The following is a 14777-nucleotide window of genomic DNA, read 5'->3' as shown; positions in this document are numbered from 1 at the left end:
TGGGCTAATTACAGGACAATGATGGGTACACATTTAACTCTAAATAGAGATGGGCTAATTACAGGACAATGAGACATGCTGAAAAAAAGTCTTCTAAGTTAAGATTTTGCTTTTGCACAAAATTTTTCACATGCCTCTTTACAGCATAAATATTATTAAAGAAGTAAACAATATATCACAGACATAATAACCTTGGTCATTAGGAAATGTGACGTTACAAACCTTCAAGTGCTTCGGAGGCTGACTCGACCAGCAAGCTATCATTCAGTGAGGAGGATTCCAGCGTTCCTTCTGATACCTTGCCAGGAAATGCCACACCATCGTCTGTACCGTTACCAATGGAGACATCATAATCGGCTCCCTCCTGCAAAACACAGTGAAATCATACTACAATGAACTGTGAAATGTGTACATGTCATAATGTTCAAGCCAGATGATATAGGTGTCTCACAAGGATGACTTTGCAATATTTGGCAATACTGGTCAGGTCCCAAGATGACAAGTCCTAGATTTTCTGAAGAAAATATATTTTTTTCTGAAGAGAATGTATTTAATGTGTTTTCTAAATCTAAAACTATGTACACATCTATTTTAAGCAATACAAGCCACATCTTCCTTTTGATAATTAAGTAAAGAAAAAATAATAAAGAGGGAAGTAAAATTTCCCTTGTGGGGAGGTGAAAAATGACCATTTTCTTGTTTCTCAACAAAAATGACTGATCTTGTCATTTTTAACAATTAAAGATTGCTTTTTTTATTGAAAAAAAAATAAAATTTGTCATAAATATAACCATACTTCAGCAGTATACATGTTCATCCAAATACACTTGGCTACAGTGAAATATTATCTAGGAAACGTCAACCATTTGGCTTATTGATTTGGTAATTAAGATTCAGTAAGATTTTCATTAAAATCCTTCAGTCAGAGTCAATATTAAATAGTTCAAGTCAATAGAGCCAACGCCCTTTGTTTTAGTTGGATGGGTAGTGTGCTCCTGGGTCCTGAAGAAGCCCATGAAGGCGAAACCGGTCGACGCGTACAGAATAATACCAAAAACTACACACTCCAAGGCTGTTGTGATTGATAAATTTATATCAAATATATCATTAAACAAAAATACAAAAATTATATAAAAGGCTATAATAGTAAAAGATGTAACTTATACAATAATTAATGTATTAATATATATTTATTTATTTATACATTAATTAATAAGTAAATTATATATTATTATTTATAATCGTTATATTATTAAAAGACAAAAATACAGGCAATATGCAATGGCTTACTGATGTACTCAAACATTTCCATATACTTATCTTAAACATATCTGGTATACAGAGTTGTAAATTGCTTCTCAAAATTATTTTCAGCATTATAATTTACAATTTGTGAATATTTAATGTATCAGTCAGGTTGCTTTAATTAGTTTACTATTTTCAAATTTTCCAAATTATTTTCCTTTCTTTATTTTTGTGAGGAACAACATCAAGCTAATGGAAAAAAGCCTTAAAATAAGGTGAGTAGTGCATTTTGTTGAAATGAGCAAAATTAAATCACCAAAAGTAATTTTTGGCACTTTTTTGTGAAGATTATTGTGATCCTTATAATTACAAACTTCAAAATCAAAGGGATAGATTCTTTTTAAAGTTAGCTTCTCCATACCTATAAAAATGCCTTGATGAAATGGATCATAAGGAATTTGTTCATGTTAACTTGTTGGGCATCTTATTTAATTGTTGCCTTCGTGTTGTGAATATCTATTTCTATGATCCCTTTGTTACACGGGAAAAGGAAGCCACACTGCAGGATATTGATCTACTTCACTGGCTCTAAGTTAAGTTGTAAATTTCTAAATAGATAAAATTTGAGAGAACAGGTATAAGCCTCATGAATGGTCAATATCATTGTACTTGTGTAAGAAATAAAACCAGACTCTGATATTTCTAGAACAATCATCCAGACAGGATACATATACCTGTATATCTGGGGTAAAACCCTTGGATTTTGAAGGTGTCTCATTGCATGGTTTACTATATTCAGTAGATGTACTTATGTAAAATGTGCACGCTAGACATGGACTCAGCTGCATGTGATGATTTTAGCTGTATGACTACAAGTACCAAGTGTATAATCTGGAGAAGCTAGTACCTGAGGCTGTGATATATATACACATCAGACACTTAAAAGTCACGCCATAGCAACATATATAAAATGTAGGTACCAGTAAGCATTTTTTTTCACCTGAAACAAGGTAAATTATTTAAAAATACTTAATCACAATAAGGAGATGTTATGGCAAGGTCATATGGTGTACAGTGTCCAGGGGCTGATCGCATGTCCAGGATAGAGGATTTTACATATACACTTATAAATCTGAAGATCTTACTAAATTTATGTAACAAGTTCAATGACTTGGTACGATATAACATTAACATACATGTTCAAATACTACATATTCGGCAAATTGTATAACTGTATAAATTCCTGAAACAAGTTCTACTTATGATTAAATAAAATAGTACATTTTTCACAATTCAGGCAGTCTTATGACATCATTCATTACATCACAGTAATGTTTTCACACATTTCATACAAAGTTTTTGAAAAGTACAAACATGACAGAAAAAGCTAACTAAGTGATAAAACGTTGAAAGTAAATATAGAGATAGTATATATGATATAGGAAGGCAAGGACAGAAAGTGACAATACTCTAGAACTATCCATTAGTCTTAGACAGGAACAGGATGGCGAGATATACCATCCATAGTATTATGATGGACAGTTTGACTAACAGATTGGATGATGAATATGATTTAGGACTCATAAAAAACTGTAACAGAAATATTTAAGGATTTTCTTTTTGCAGAAAAAGAGATGTACTACAACAGTATATTCAGATATCCATAATTAGGTTTCTGTAGCTAAACATACTACTTTGGGTTGTTGGATTACTGACTTAAATGTACACCCTGAAAATGTAAATAACCTTACAATGACCTCCTGGCTATAAAAACCCTATTAGGACCATCAGACTATGACTTCCATTCTCTAAAACACACAGACTCTATACATGGTTAATTTCTATAATGTTTGTCTATGAAAAACCAAGAGTATCGACACCTCTTTATTCTCTCCCTTGAGCAGTCTCTGCAGACACTTCAGAACATTACAGAGTCTAAAGTAGCTTATAGAAATCAAATGTCATGTTTAACGGAGAATTTTGGGAATACATGTAATACACATTGTGGAAAAAGGATGTTTTTGGCCTATTTTGAAAAAATGGAGAAATTTCTGACAGCCCTTTTGGTCACGATTCAAAAGAGAGATAGGATAAAATATATGACATACATGAAAATTATATAAATAAAATACGACAATGTTGGAGTTAAATTGATATCTTTCTTTACATATAGGCATGATTTGAAAAGATGTCATTCAAAACTATACTACTTAGCTCAGTTTTCAACTTTTCCTATTTTTGTGGAAATTTCTCCATGTTTTCAGTATATTTTCTTGATGGGTAGTTTATATGCAGAGGGGAAAGCATACCACTTGGGTCATACTATCCTCTCTGGTGTAGAATTTGTCTAGATTAATCAATGAATGTGCTTAAAAATTCATTGAATTTGTGTTTTAAAAAAAACGTGATTGAAGATTTTGAACCTTGACAAGAATTTTACCATTTGATATTTTTTCATTGTTGTGTCTCTTTATTTCCCCATGGAATCAACAGGTGTCAGTGAGTACATAAGTAAGATATCTATACCAGTAGGTAGAATCTGTTAGAATCATTTGAATTTTTGTACAAGACAAAAAAAATCTTTGTTTCCACTTCCCTATGAAACATTTTTTTTTAAATAACTCTTTGGTATGTATCTTTTTAAATTGGTATTGATAGATGTTTAATAATATATTGAATTTACTTAGTCAGGTTAAAAATGTTTCACCCAATAGGATTGTAACTTAAATTCTGGTTTTGAGAGTAGAAAATGGAAACATAAGATTTCTTTCTGTTTGGCCTGAGGGCGTAAAGCAGAGAAGTGAAGTCTACATCAATTCATGGTTGTGTTTTACACAGTATATACGGTCACATGCAGCGTTACAATTCATGGTTGTGTTTTACACAGTATATACTGTCACATGCAGCGTTACAATTCACAGAGCCAGGACATATCTTACAGATAACAGTGATCATCATGCTATGCGCCATACTATATCATAGCATAACATTAAAATTAAAAACACAGGAAAACTGAAAGGTCTCTACCATAAAACTCATAACATGACCCATTCCTGATCAAAATATCACATTCCAGTTTCACATTATTACATTATATTCAGCAACTGAAAGTGGATGGTAGGTTGTAAAAATAGCGATTCTAAATTAAAGTAATGATGAGCATGTGAGTGGGTTCACAGATACAACCGAAAATTACAAACAAATTTACACGGTTTCCAAATGCATTACTACAGGATAATTAACACCACATGAACAGAGACTCATCTGGCCTAGATGTAACTCTTACCCTGGTCAAGAAGCAATGGAATGCATGATCATCTGTAATTACTAATTGCAAATTTCTAAAGTGATCAAGATTGACCTTTGACCCTTCAATCTTATCCAATAAGTGCCAAGAACTAGGGTAGATCAAGATGTAGGTGTACTAGGTTTAGTGTGACCTTTGACCCTTTAAACCTTGAAGACCACAAAAATACATTGTTGTAATTTTCATACTATGGTGTGAAAATGAACTAAATCTGTTCAGGAATTCATGAGATAATTATAAGTGATATGATTTTAAAATTTCTTTATTCAATTGAAAGTGGTCAAGAATGACCTTTGACCCTTAACAATATGACTAATGACCACCGATATTAAACTTAGATTGACCTCTGACCTTTTACCAATATCAACAATGACCACCGATATTAAACCTAGAAGACTGTAAAAGTTTATCAATGATATTATGCTAAAGCTAAATCTGAAGTAGCTTAAAGTTTGTGAAAGAATTCATGATAAATTTTGTACATATACTTTCACAAAGGATAGATAAGATCGCACGCACACACATGCATTGACAAAGCAATTCATATACTATTCTCTTCTTTCTATTTGACCTTGACATCTACTGAAGCTATTTCACATACTGCAGGCAATAGGAAATGTTTATTATAACACTACTGTATAATTGGATGCTTTGTGATACAACATACAACATACTGATGAATGTCAAACCATACACAATATATTCCATTGTACAGCCTACGAAACCTTGCTTGAAAACACAACAGCAATTACTGGTACTGTATGTGAGAGTTTTCCAGTTGAAAACTGTCAAAGACATTACATTAATTGTACCCCATTCACATATAATTATGAAAATACTTAAAAGGTTGTCAGTTGATGTCATCACCAGACATTAGCCTGACCTCTGAGTAAACAACCTTGTTGCTACTAAAATGGCTGTTCCACTATTTGGTAAGTCAATTTTTATCATTAATTAATAAAAACAAATGAAAAGATGAAAATGTATGAATTTCTTATCATTATAAATGTTATGTTGTATTTTATCCTCTAGCAACACTTGATACATGACTGTACTTAGGTCATATTATTGAATTAAAAAACATGCAATAAGATAAATGGCCTTGACCCTACATTACAACACAATGTGAAAGCAGAATGATCCATGTTTGTTTGAGGAAGGGATGGGAAGCAAATGGAATGAAAAGAATATCTCAAAAACTCAAATAATTCACGTCTACTAGCAACCCTCTCACCCCTTTGTTTCCAAATCGAACTCTCCAGTAACATAGCTCCGGATCCTTCAATAGCAAATCAAAGGTTAACAGGCTGGATTAGCCAGGCTCGTGGGATTGCAAAATTTCAAAAATGTTTTTAAAAATGTTAGGTAGACACATAAAGTTTCTTGTGCAGTCAACAAGTACAGATAATTCTGTCTGACAGTAGGATTTTTAAATTTATAAATCAGTGCCATCAAGCTGTAGATCTACTGTTTACAGTGTATTACAGAACCTATCATAGTAGGATGACAAAGACAGGCAATACTTCAGTTGTGCTAGAATCCAACATGCTGGAACTTAGAAGAATTTGAATACCATGAATAATCATTATAATCCACGTAAGCATATCGAAGATAAAAGGTAAAGGGATGCAGAATATTATGATATAAAACATTCACATGATCAAACAAATTTCTACAATATCCTGTGTCAGCGCAAAGTCTACACTTATGATCCACTTAACGATAGCAGATATTTCTTTTCTGGAAAGAAAGAAATTATTAGTATTTGTCATATATCTGGAAATATAATTCAATTAAAAGCAAAAAAAAAACTGAAAATCTGAGGCAAAGCTTTCATGAATTGCATACATATTGCATATGATGTGAAAGTTTTCTTTTTGCTGACAGAGAATACAAATCAACACTGAAAATGAACCAAAAATACATTATAATAAAAAGACAACCATATCATACACATGTCATTCATGGTCAGGACGCCCAGAAAAGAAAACCATACAGAATTTGAACAGGAAACAAAGAACAGAAAAACAAGCACAAATGAAACTATTTGAATGAAAGAGAAAAATGAACTCAGCAACTGAAGTCTAATAGAAGAGTACCAAAGCTGTAAGATCCACTACAACTTACCCATGCTATGTAATATCTAGCCTTTTGGCGCTTTTTCTGGAATGAAAGGTTTTAGTAACTACAGGATCTGACAATTAGTACACCATACTCCAATCAACTCCATACATAGTTATCTCCCTTGTATAGATTATTAAACCATACACCAACAAATTCATACATCATTCTATCCCTTGCATAAATAGTCACTGAACAAACCATTTAGGAAAACAATATAGGGACTTGATCGGTGTGTGCCCTTTGCATGTGCACATTATCATCATGTGTGTGCCATATGGGAAAAAGGAGTCAGAGATTGAAGAGAAAGTGAATTTATTTTTAATTTATGGAATGCCAGATGTTGACTGCAACCTGTGATAGAGCATGTTAAAATCAATCTTACAGTCTTTCCTATACTCAATAGTCTATAAATAGTTATCTCCCTTGCCTAAACAGTCTCTCATATATAAACCTTATATATACTATCAGTACAGTCCCTAAATAGTTATCTTTCTTGCATGTTGATAGTGACTTCCCTGTATGCTGTACATAGTAGGAGTAATCACTCATTTTCATAAACTGTCAGTACTACGAATACACAGCTATCTTTTATTAAGTCAAAACAATCCACACAGAGTTGTCCTCCCTTGAATTAAGGGTAGTAAATATTCACTGTTTTCATATTCTGCATCTGGCATTTAATACACCTAATAGACTGTAATATCCTTTCTAAAATCAAATGCAACCTCCTATTACAACAAATAGATAAAGGTTCTGGCAGTTTACTCCAAAACAGTTACTTCAATTGTATAGAAAGACTGCATATGATTATTATCTCTCTATAATGAAATCTGAAAGTCACATGAGGCTGCTGTAATTCTCTAGGGACGTAAATCCTAACTATATATACTTGCCTTCTTCAACTGGTGTACAGATTATGATAGCACTTAGTAATCTCCCTTGTATACAAGTCCCATCCCATTTAATGTCACACCAAGGTTTTTCCCTAGTTTATCAATTACAATAATTACTACCAAATCTAAGTAGTTCTTGCCTTTTTACATATAAATCCAAATAACATCCAGTTCTCCTATACTTAATAATACCTGTCAAACTGGAAACATTTATAAATTTGAAAGTCACTGATGATAATATCACATTCATGTGTATAATCATATATACATTGTTTTACTATCACTATTACAAATATCAACACAGTCTTATCCATTTCAACACAGTCAATTCACTCTAGTCCATGTTGTTTCGTAAAGTCTGTGACTTAACCTAGTGTTATACTACATTTTGTATTGCCAATGTATTGTAATCAATGGTGCTTGGACAATGATTGAATATAATTGATAAACTAATCGCTCAACTGATGTGATGATCACTTGTAGATTTTCATAATTGGTTATCATTACCTGAATTTTTTTTTGTGTTTTACCAAAAAATAAATGTTGCATTACACAATAAAGATTCCTTTCTATTCACTTCTAAAACAAAACAACTCCTAAAAAAAGACATGAAAAATCCCTTGGAAACATGAAAAATTCTATTCATTAAGTTTAAGTAACTAAACCATAAAGACTGAATGCTTACTCAGCTAAGATGTACTTTAATGAAAAACGATGGTCTGTTTGAACTGCACATAGTAAATTTTAGAACAAGTAATTCTTTTTTTGAACCTCATACTTATTTCAACCATGTATGACAAATCTTTGTTGAGTTAAATACAAAGCAAGCAGAGAAAATGAAGCATAATCTTTAGAGATATTAAATCTCCAGGTGGTAAGCTGTCAACAACTGATGTAATTCAAGACTGTTATTCCAATGAATGATAGCACCTCTAGTTTGTTTAGTAGATGATAACAGCATTCGAACATCCATTCCAACTTTTATCATAAAACCAATAAATATCTATGATTCACTGAAAAAACTTTGTAAATATGAATGATATTGTCTATTTTCATGAAATTATAAGTTATGACTCAAGCTGAGCTGTTTTTATGCTAAACTGTCAAAAAAAAAAATGAACTCTGAAACTTCACCAAATTAGAATGTTATCCTTTAAGATACAGCTATATAAAAAAAATTACAAAAACACAAGACTACACAATGGTCTTCTGTCGAAGAAGGCAAAAAAGCTACGCAGACAATCTTATGTTTGGAGATCTTCTTCATATCAACTCATATTGATCATTCACAAGGAATTATCTTTGTTCTATCTAAAATTATGTATATATACAAATTGTGCAGTTTCTACAATACACTAGCCATGTGTACCTAGTATAATCTATATCTACTGTCACCTCACACTACATGTTATCTACAAGCACTGCCTTGTCTTCTGTATTCATATCATTTAGATTGTATCAATAAGTAAGTTCTAAATCTTCATTAACTCAAACAGATCAAAGCTTGAGGCAAACAGTTGACACTTCAACAAGTCATAACAAATATAGCAATTCTGAAATAGATTACCAATAAAATAACAAATACAATCAAAACACACATGACTTATACACTACCCAATACTGATTAAATCTAACTTGTTTTAAATCATCAATTTGCTGCTTAATATTTAAATAAGCAATACAGAAATATTTCAGAACTTGTTTAAGCTAAAAAAAATAACATTATTTCATACAGTGTGCATGCCTAAATTTTACTTAACAAAATTTCCTAATACTGACAATACAGACTTTCACTTCAAAATTTGTTTACCATTAATGTATAAAGAATTCACTTTCCTGCACAAATTATTTTAGAAAGACAGTGTTATAAATTGAATTTTTTGATGTTTGAAAAAAACCTTGCCTTTTTCTTAATTATTTCACACATTTTGTAAATTTTCTGTCAGCATATACATTCAACAATAAACTGGCATTATACTCAGATTAGATGAAATACCAACAGTTTTGACCATAGTGCTCTATCCATAGGATTTTCATAAAGTAGGTTTATCAGGAATGGTAACCAATGTTGCATAACCGGGAAGATTTCCCATTTAAGAACTTTATTTCCCCGCCATTTTCTTTTGATACTTGTTCGTGCATAACCATATTTGTCTGGCAATAACCCCATGCCTGGTACTAAGCCCACCCATATATAAATGCATTTTCTGTAATATGTCAACAAACAATAATATATCTCTACTCATGACATGACCAAAATTCACAACTTTAAATCAGGGTAATATAAATATGATAGAGAATTTAAACAGAAGTACATTTCAGTTTATAATAACCATACATACTACTCTAGCTGTGGGTATGAGAACAATACCAATGTGGATATTAATATTTGTATGAAATTAACATGAATATTGGTCCAAGAACCAGTCCAATCAAAAAGACTTACATTAGAGATATCCACAGGTTTAGTCAGAAATTGACTCCAGGGGTCAGGCAGATTACTATCTGTCTTCATGCTATCTGCAACCTTGATGCTACGGGAGTTTATATGAAGGAGATGACATCCGCTGGCTCCATATGTTGACTTCATACTTTGGTAAACAGCATCAGCTCTGAGCAGCAACAAAAATTGAAAAAAAAAATGTAAACTTATTGATAATATAAAGTAAATCTTCAAATTTTCATTAATATTGGCATTGGAATATTACAAGAGAATTACAATCAGCAGATTATATTTTCTGAAGAAATGAAAAAAAAAAAACAGGGAAAGAAAATTTCACAGAAGGAATTGGTATTATATGACAGCATTAATCTGGAATGTGTAAGATGGAGGGATAAGAAACTAGGCTGAGTGGAGATTTCTGTGGCATCAGCTTTTGTGTTTGTTCAATGAGCTGTGAAGACATTGAAGCTCATTCTCCACTACAGTTATCTAATCTTATTTACCCACACTGTAGATATTGTGGACTTTGCACTGAATGGCCGGACCAGAACAATTTTGCCAGCCAGTGCGAAGTGAATCCATAATACTTATCAAATTAAAATACATGTCACAAAACTTACAAAAGTCAATTGGAAAAAAACTCAGTTTTAAATGCTACATATATTTATTCTCAAATTTCGGGCTGAAAGTGGTATACAATATAGGGTGGTGTTTTCTTTGTAAATAACTTAAACATGCAATTTTGTTTGATAAATATCAAAAGCGTACAGAAATTATTTGTCACAAAAGTTAACACAATCAATTTGAAAATTAATGAGCTTTCAACTACTAATTATTTGAAAAGTTCAGTTAGATACTTTTTTGGAAGAAAAACTTTTATAAACACACCAAGGCAACTTAACTCAATTTCTTCACTATAATGTTACAAAAAGGTATCAGTAGTTTCTTATCCCTCTGTGGTATACAACTCGAACATTCATGTACAAAAGATTTCATGCAAAACTGTCATAAAATAGAATTCAACAAAAAAGGAGGAGAAGAATATTGGTGGGGAGGAGGATGTTGATAAGTTACACTATATTACTATCAAATCTAATCCGCAAGGTGTGAATATTATTTTTTGATATGAGGGCTTTTTTTTAAAAATGAAAATGAAAAAAAAAAAACAAAAACAAACAGAAACAAACAAAATAAAACAACTGCACAATAAACAGTTTATATGCACCTAAGAATTAATAAAAACCATAAAAAGTTTTATATATTGTATTTAACCTATCTACAAGTTACCATTTTCTAACAACTATAGGCTTAGAATGGCAGAAAACTGTAAACATGTATCATTTCAAATTATTCTACGGCTACAAATTATAAACAGAGATAATTACAATTCTAAATACTAACAAGTCCTGAAAACTCTGGCACTTTTCTTTAAAAATTTGCAATAAAACACTACACGATTGCCTTCTTGATTCTTGACTTTTCGTTGAATTATGTGTTATATTTTTCAAATTAAAATACTTATTAAAAAAAAACAAATATGACTTTGTTACTAACTAATTATTGCTTAATGATTTTTTCCAATTTCCATTTTATCCAGGGACCAAGTGCCAGGTAAACCTTTTGCAGTCATTCTCTTTTGATTTCCTACAGGGCCTCAGCATCCTATAGGATCTGTTTTCTAAAGCTACTTCATAACACTATGACTACACCAATAAGTAAAAACCCTCCGGGGAAGGACAAGCAAACACCTTAGGCTATGACTTTTATACTGAGTGAGGTCGTACTTTGCATCCTCCCCTTCTGTGACATCATGCAGCAGTACATAATACTTGAGAAGATTGGGTGCCAGCCACCGCGGCATCTTGTTTGGGAACTGTGTCTGCTGTTGATACTGTTGTCCAGCCAGGTTATTAAACCCTGTGATTGGGTCAGAGTGACCAGAGGAAACGACAAACACACCTGACAGCAGTGTCAAGGTCAATAACAATGAATTTATAGGAAATTAAACTGCACTTTAGCACACCAAGTGCCAGACAAAATTATTTCAGATATACATTATACATTGTAGTAACTATGATTGTATGAAAACATGGCATGTTTATATTATGTTACACAAGTTATTTTCGTATTTGACATCGCATGTCTACTGCATGTAGTACAGATTAGACAGAATTTCAGAATATAAGTCTTAATTCTGAGGTAGTTTTCATATCAAATCACTGTATCATGTTGCATTATACAATGGTAATGTGTCAGATTAGAAAAGTACAGAATGTCAATATCCAAGTCTTCTGGTGTTTTCATATGGAAAATAATTACAGTATCATACAGCAGTCAGGTGTCAAATAAGATCGGAATTGTTGTAAATTAAAACTAATTTTCAAGCAATGTTATAATTCAAGGATACATCCCACACAATGGTTAAGGAACTCGTGGTCACTAGGAGGCAGTACTTGAAGAAAAACATCTCTGTAGGCTTCAAACCAAGGTGTAGATGCTGTAAGGAAAAATGACATATTTAAACTTTATCAATGCATTATCATCAAACCGTCAAACCTCGTTATCTTGAAGTCAGCAGGACAGTGTGAAAACTTTGGGTTTTACAAGCATTCCTTTTCATAGTTTTCAACTGCTGTTGCATAGTGACCCGAGTACTCAATTTTGTACCTAGATATCTCCAACCTGACACAAGTTTGTGTACACTTAACAGCCTGATATCATATTAACATGAAAATTATCAGAAAGTAATACTGCCACTACAGCATTTTACCTGACAGCTGAAGGTCATAGTTGCCAATGGATATGACATTTCCCCTGCCCCCTTCGACCAGTTGGGGCTGGGCATTGGCAACAGCATCACTCATCATCTTCCTGGCAATTGCTTGTTGGGGCGCCTGTGCTGTCATATCCAGCATAGAAATCTTCAGGTGACGAATACAGTGTGGCACATTGTTAGGGTCACGAATGTGAGCTGGAAACATTAACAATCAATAAAATTATTATCAGCATATAAACATTACCTATCACTAAAATAGTTATCTGTTTAAGTCATTAACAGTCCTGCATGTAGCCATGACATCAGACCGGTGAAGATTGCATTCACAGAAACAAAGGGACGGCCCTCATTTTATGCTGTGCGACAGTCTATTCCAGTGAGCTTGCCTGACTCTGGCATCATAACAGATGCAGGGCTCATGATGGGAATGGCCATCAGTGCCAGTGGTGAGAGTGAAATGCAACTGGCAATATGAATTGGTTTTGGCTGAAATGCTGTGGAAATTTTGATAACTGCCAGTGCTACATCTATTTCACAGTCATCGTTGACTGCATCACTGGCAAATGACAAGGTCAGAAAGACCAAGAGCTATCCATGGGATTGACAGGGAAATGTCTAAACAAAGGTGGGTGGTAACACGGGACACCCTCCAAGTGTCTGCTGAATACTGGTAACATCAGTGAAAGCAGATGTTTAACATGTCAACCAGCCGACCAGTCGGAGGTGGCAGTTACTGGGGAACATGTAGACCCCACAAGTGAGATGTGTTTACACAATGAATTCATCCGTTCACATTGTACACAGCATGTGTAATGGATAATCAGCTGATATGTGTAGGCAGGAAACCGATACAAAAAACCCTAATAGATATGCCTTTCTTTTCATCAGCAGCAAGAAAATGTCCAACATCTTGTTCACAAAAAAAAAGTCTACCTTCTAAATAACACTGAGAACACATTGATATAGGTCATCAAGACACAAACTGCATTTTAGCCATATCTATCACGTTCAAAGAGTAGACAATCTAACTTTCATTATGGAACTCAGGAGGCATTTAACATCAACATGTAATAGTAGTGCCCATTAATAAATGCAGTATTTCAAATCAGTGTAGCAAGTCTAGTGTTGAAAAACAAGTTACTTAAACACAAAACGTTAGTTCATCAAATAATAATAGGTCTACAGAAAGTGGTGAATTTCAACTCTTAACATTCTAGACAACCTGCAGGAGTTGCTTACAGACGTTTCACAATTTAATTATTAATTGACAACTTATCAAAGTATGGACTACCATTGACAATAGTCGTATAAAATGCAAAACTCAATACTCTGGAGTGTTATTTATAAAGTAATACAGCTTTCTAAAACATGGCTAAACATATAGTGAAGAAAGATGTCACTAGTTCCTGTTTGTAACTGAATGGCCTGCAGCGTAACACACCCCTCCCACTTTTGGATCGATGCAATACCGATGTCACTGATAAATGTTTTAGTGAATAACGATCAATGAATTAGCGTATACAACATTTGAATAATTGGTTTGTATGCTTGCTCTTTCTATGAAACAACATATAAATGAATTGTGAAATGTAGGCACCTTCAGTTGTAAGGTGACAGAAGGGCTGCACAAGCTCTACAAACGTCAGATTATTCTTCTGGCACAACACTTCAGCGTCTGGACTACACAACACCGCCACATGCGGATTAAATGTGTTCTGGATAAATTCCTGAGCTGTCTGTTTACACTGAGCCATGCTGAAAGGTTTCAAATTAGCAAAACATTTCCGAATATAAGTAACAACTGTAAATTGGAGGACGTGATGGCTTCAGTTCAGCAGCCATCATGCGCATTTTGGTTGTTATCTACTTCCGGTGATGTAAGGGAGAGAACTCCTACCCAGTAATTTGAAAGAGAAAATCGATTTTTGCATGTGGCTCTCCGAAGCCAGCTGACTCACCATCCATTGAATATATTAACATGAATTAGTT

General features: G+C 33.1%; 1 protein-coding gene across 1 annotated transcript in view; it reads right to left on the bottom strand.

Moving 5' to 3' along the window:
- The window catches only part of LOC132562507 (trafficking protein particle complex subunit 8-like), a 44801-nt gene extending 30259 nt beyond the window's left edge, over positions 1 to 14542 (bottom strand). Inside the window, exons 1-8 of the mRNA XM_060227251.1 lie at positions 14386 to 14542; positions 12783 to 12983; positions 12420 to 12509; positions 11797 to 11971; positions 10016 to 10181; positions 9354 to 9356; positions 6680 to 6715; positions 223 to 364 (exon numbers count right to left, since the gene is read on the bottom strand). Coding sequence (XP_060083234.1) covers positions 223 to 364; positions 6680 to 6715; positions 9354 to 9356; positions 10016 to 10181; positions 11797 to 11971; positions 12420 to 12509; positions 12783 to 12983; positions 14386 to 14542 — 970 coding nt within the window. The remainder of the gene's footprint in view (positions 1 to 222; positions 365 to 6679; positions 6716 to 9353; positions 9357 to 10015; positions 10182 to 11796; positions 11972 to 12419; positions 12510 to 12782; positions 12984 to 14385) is intronic.
- Positions 14543 to 14777: the final 235 nt, after the last annotated feature.

Source organism: Ylistrum balloti, unplaced genomic scaffold (genome assembly GCF_031769215.1).
Source record: "Ylistrum balloti isolate Yb309-2 unplaced genomic scaffold, AGI_CSIRO_Ybal_v1 Utg371438, whole genome shotgun sequence".
Taxonomy (NCBI): domain Eukaryota; kingdom Metazoa; phylum Mollusca; class Bivalvia; order Pectinida; family Pectinidae; genus Ylistrum; species Ylistrum balloti.
The sequence above is the reverse complement of the archived record's forward strand: the minus strand, read 5'-3'. Positions and strand labels throughout refer to the sequence as shown.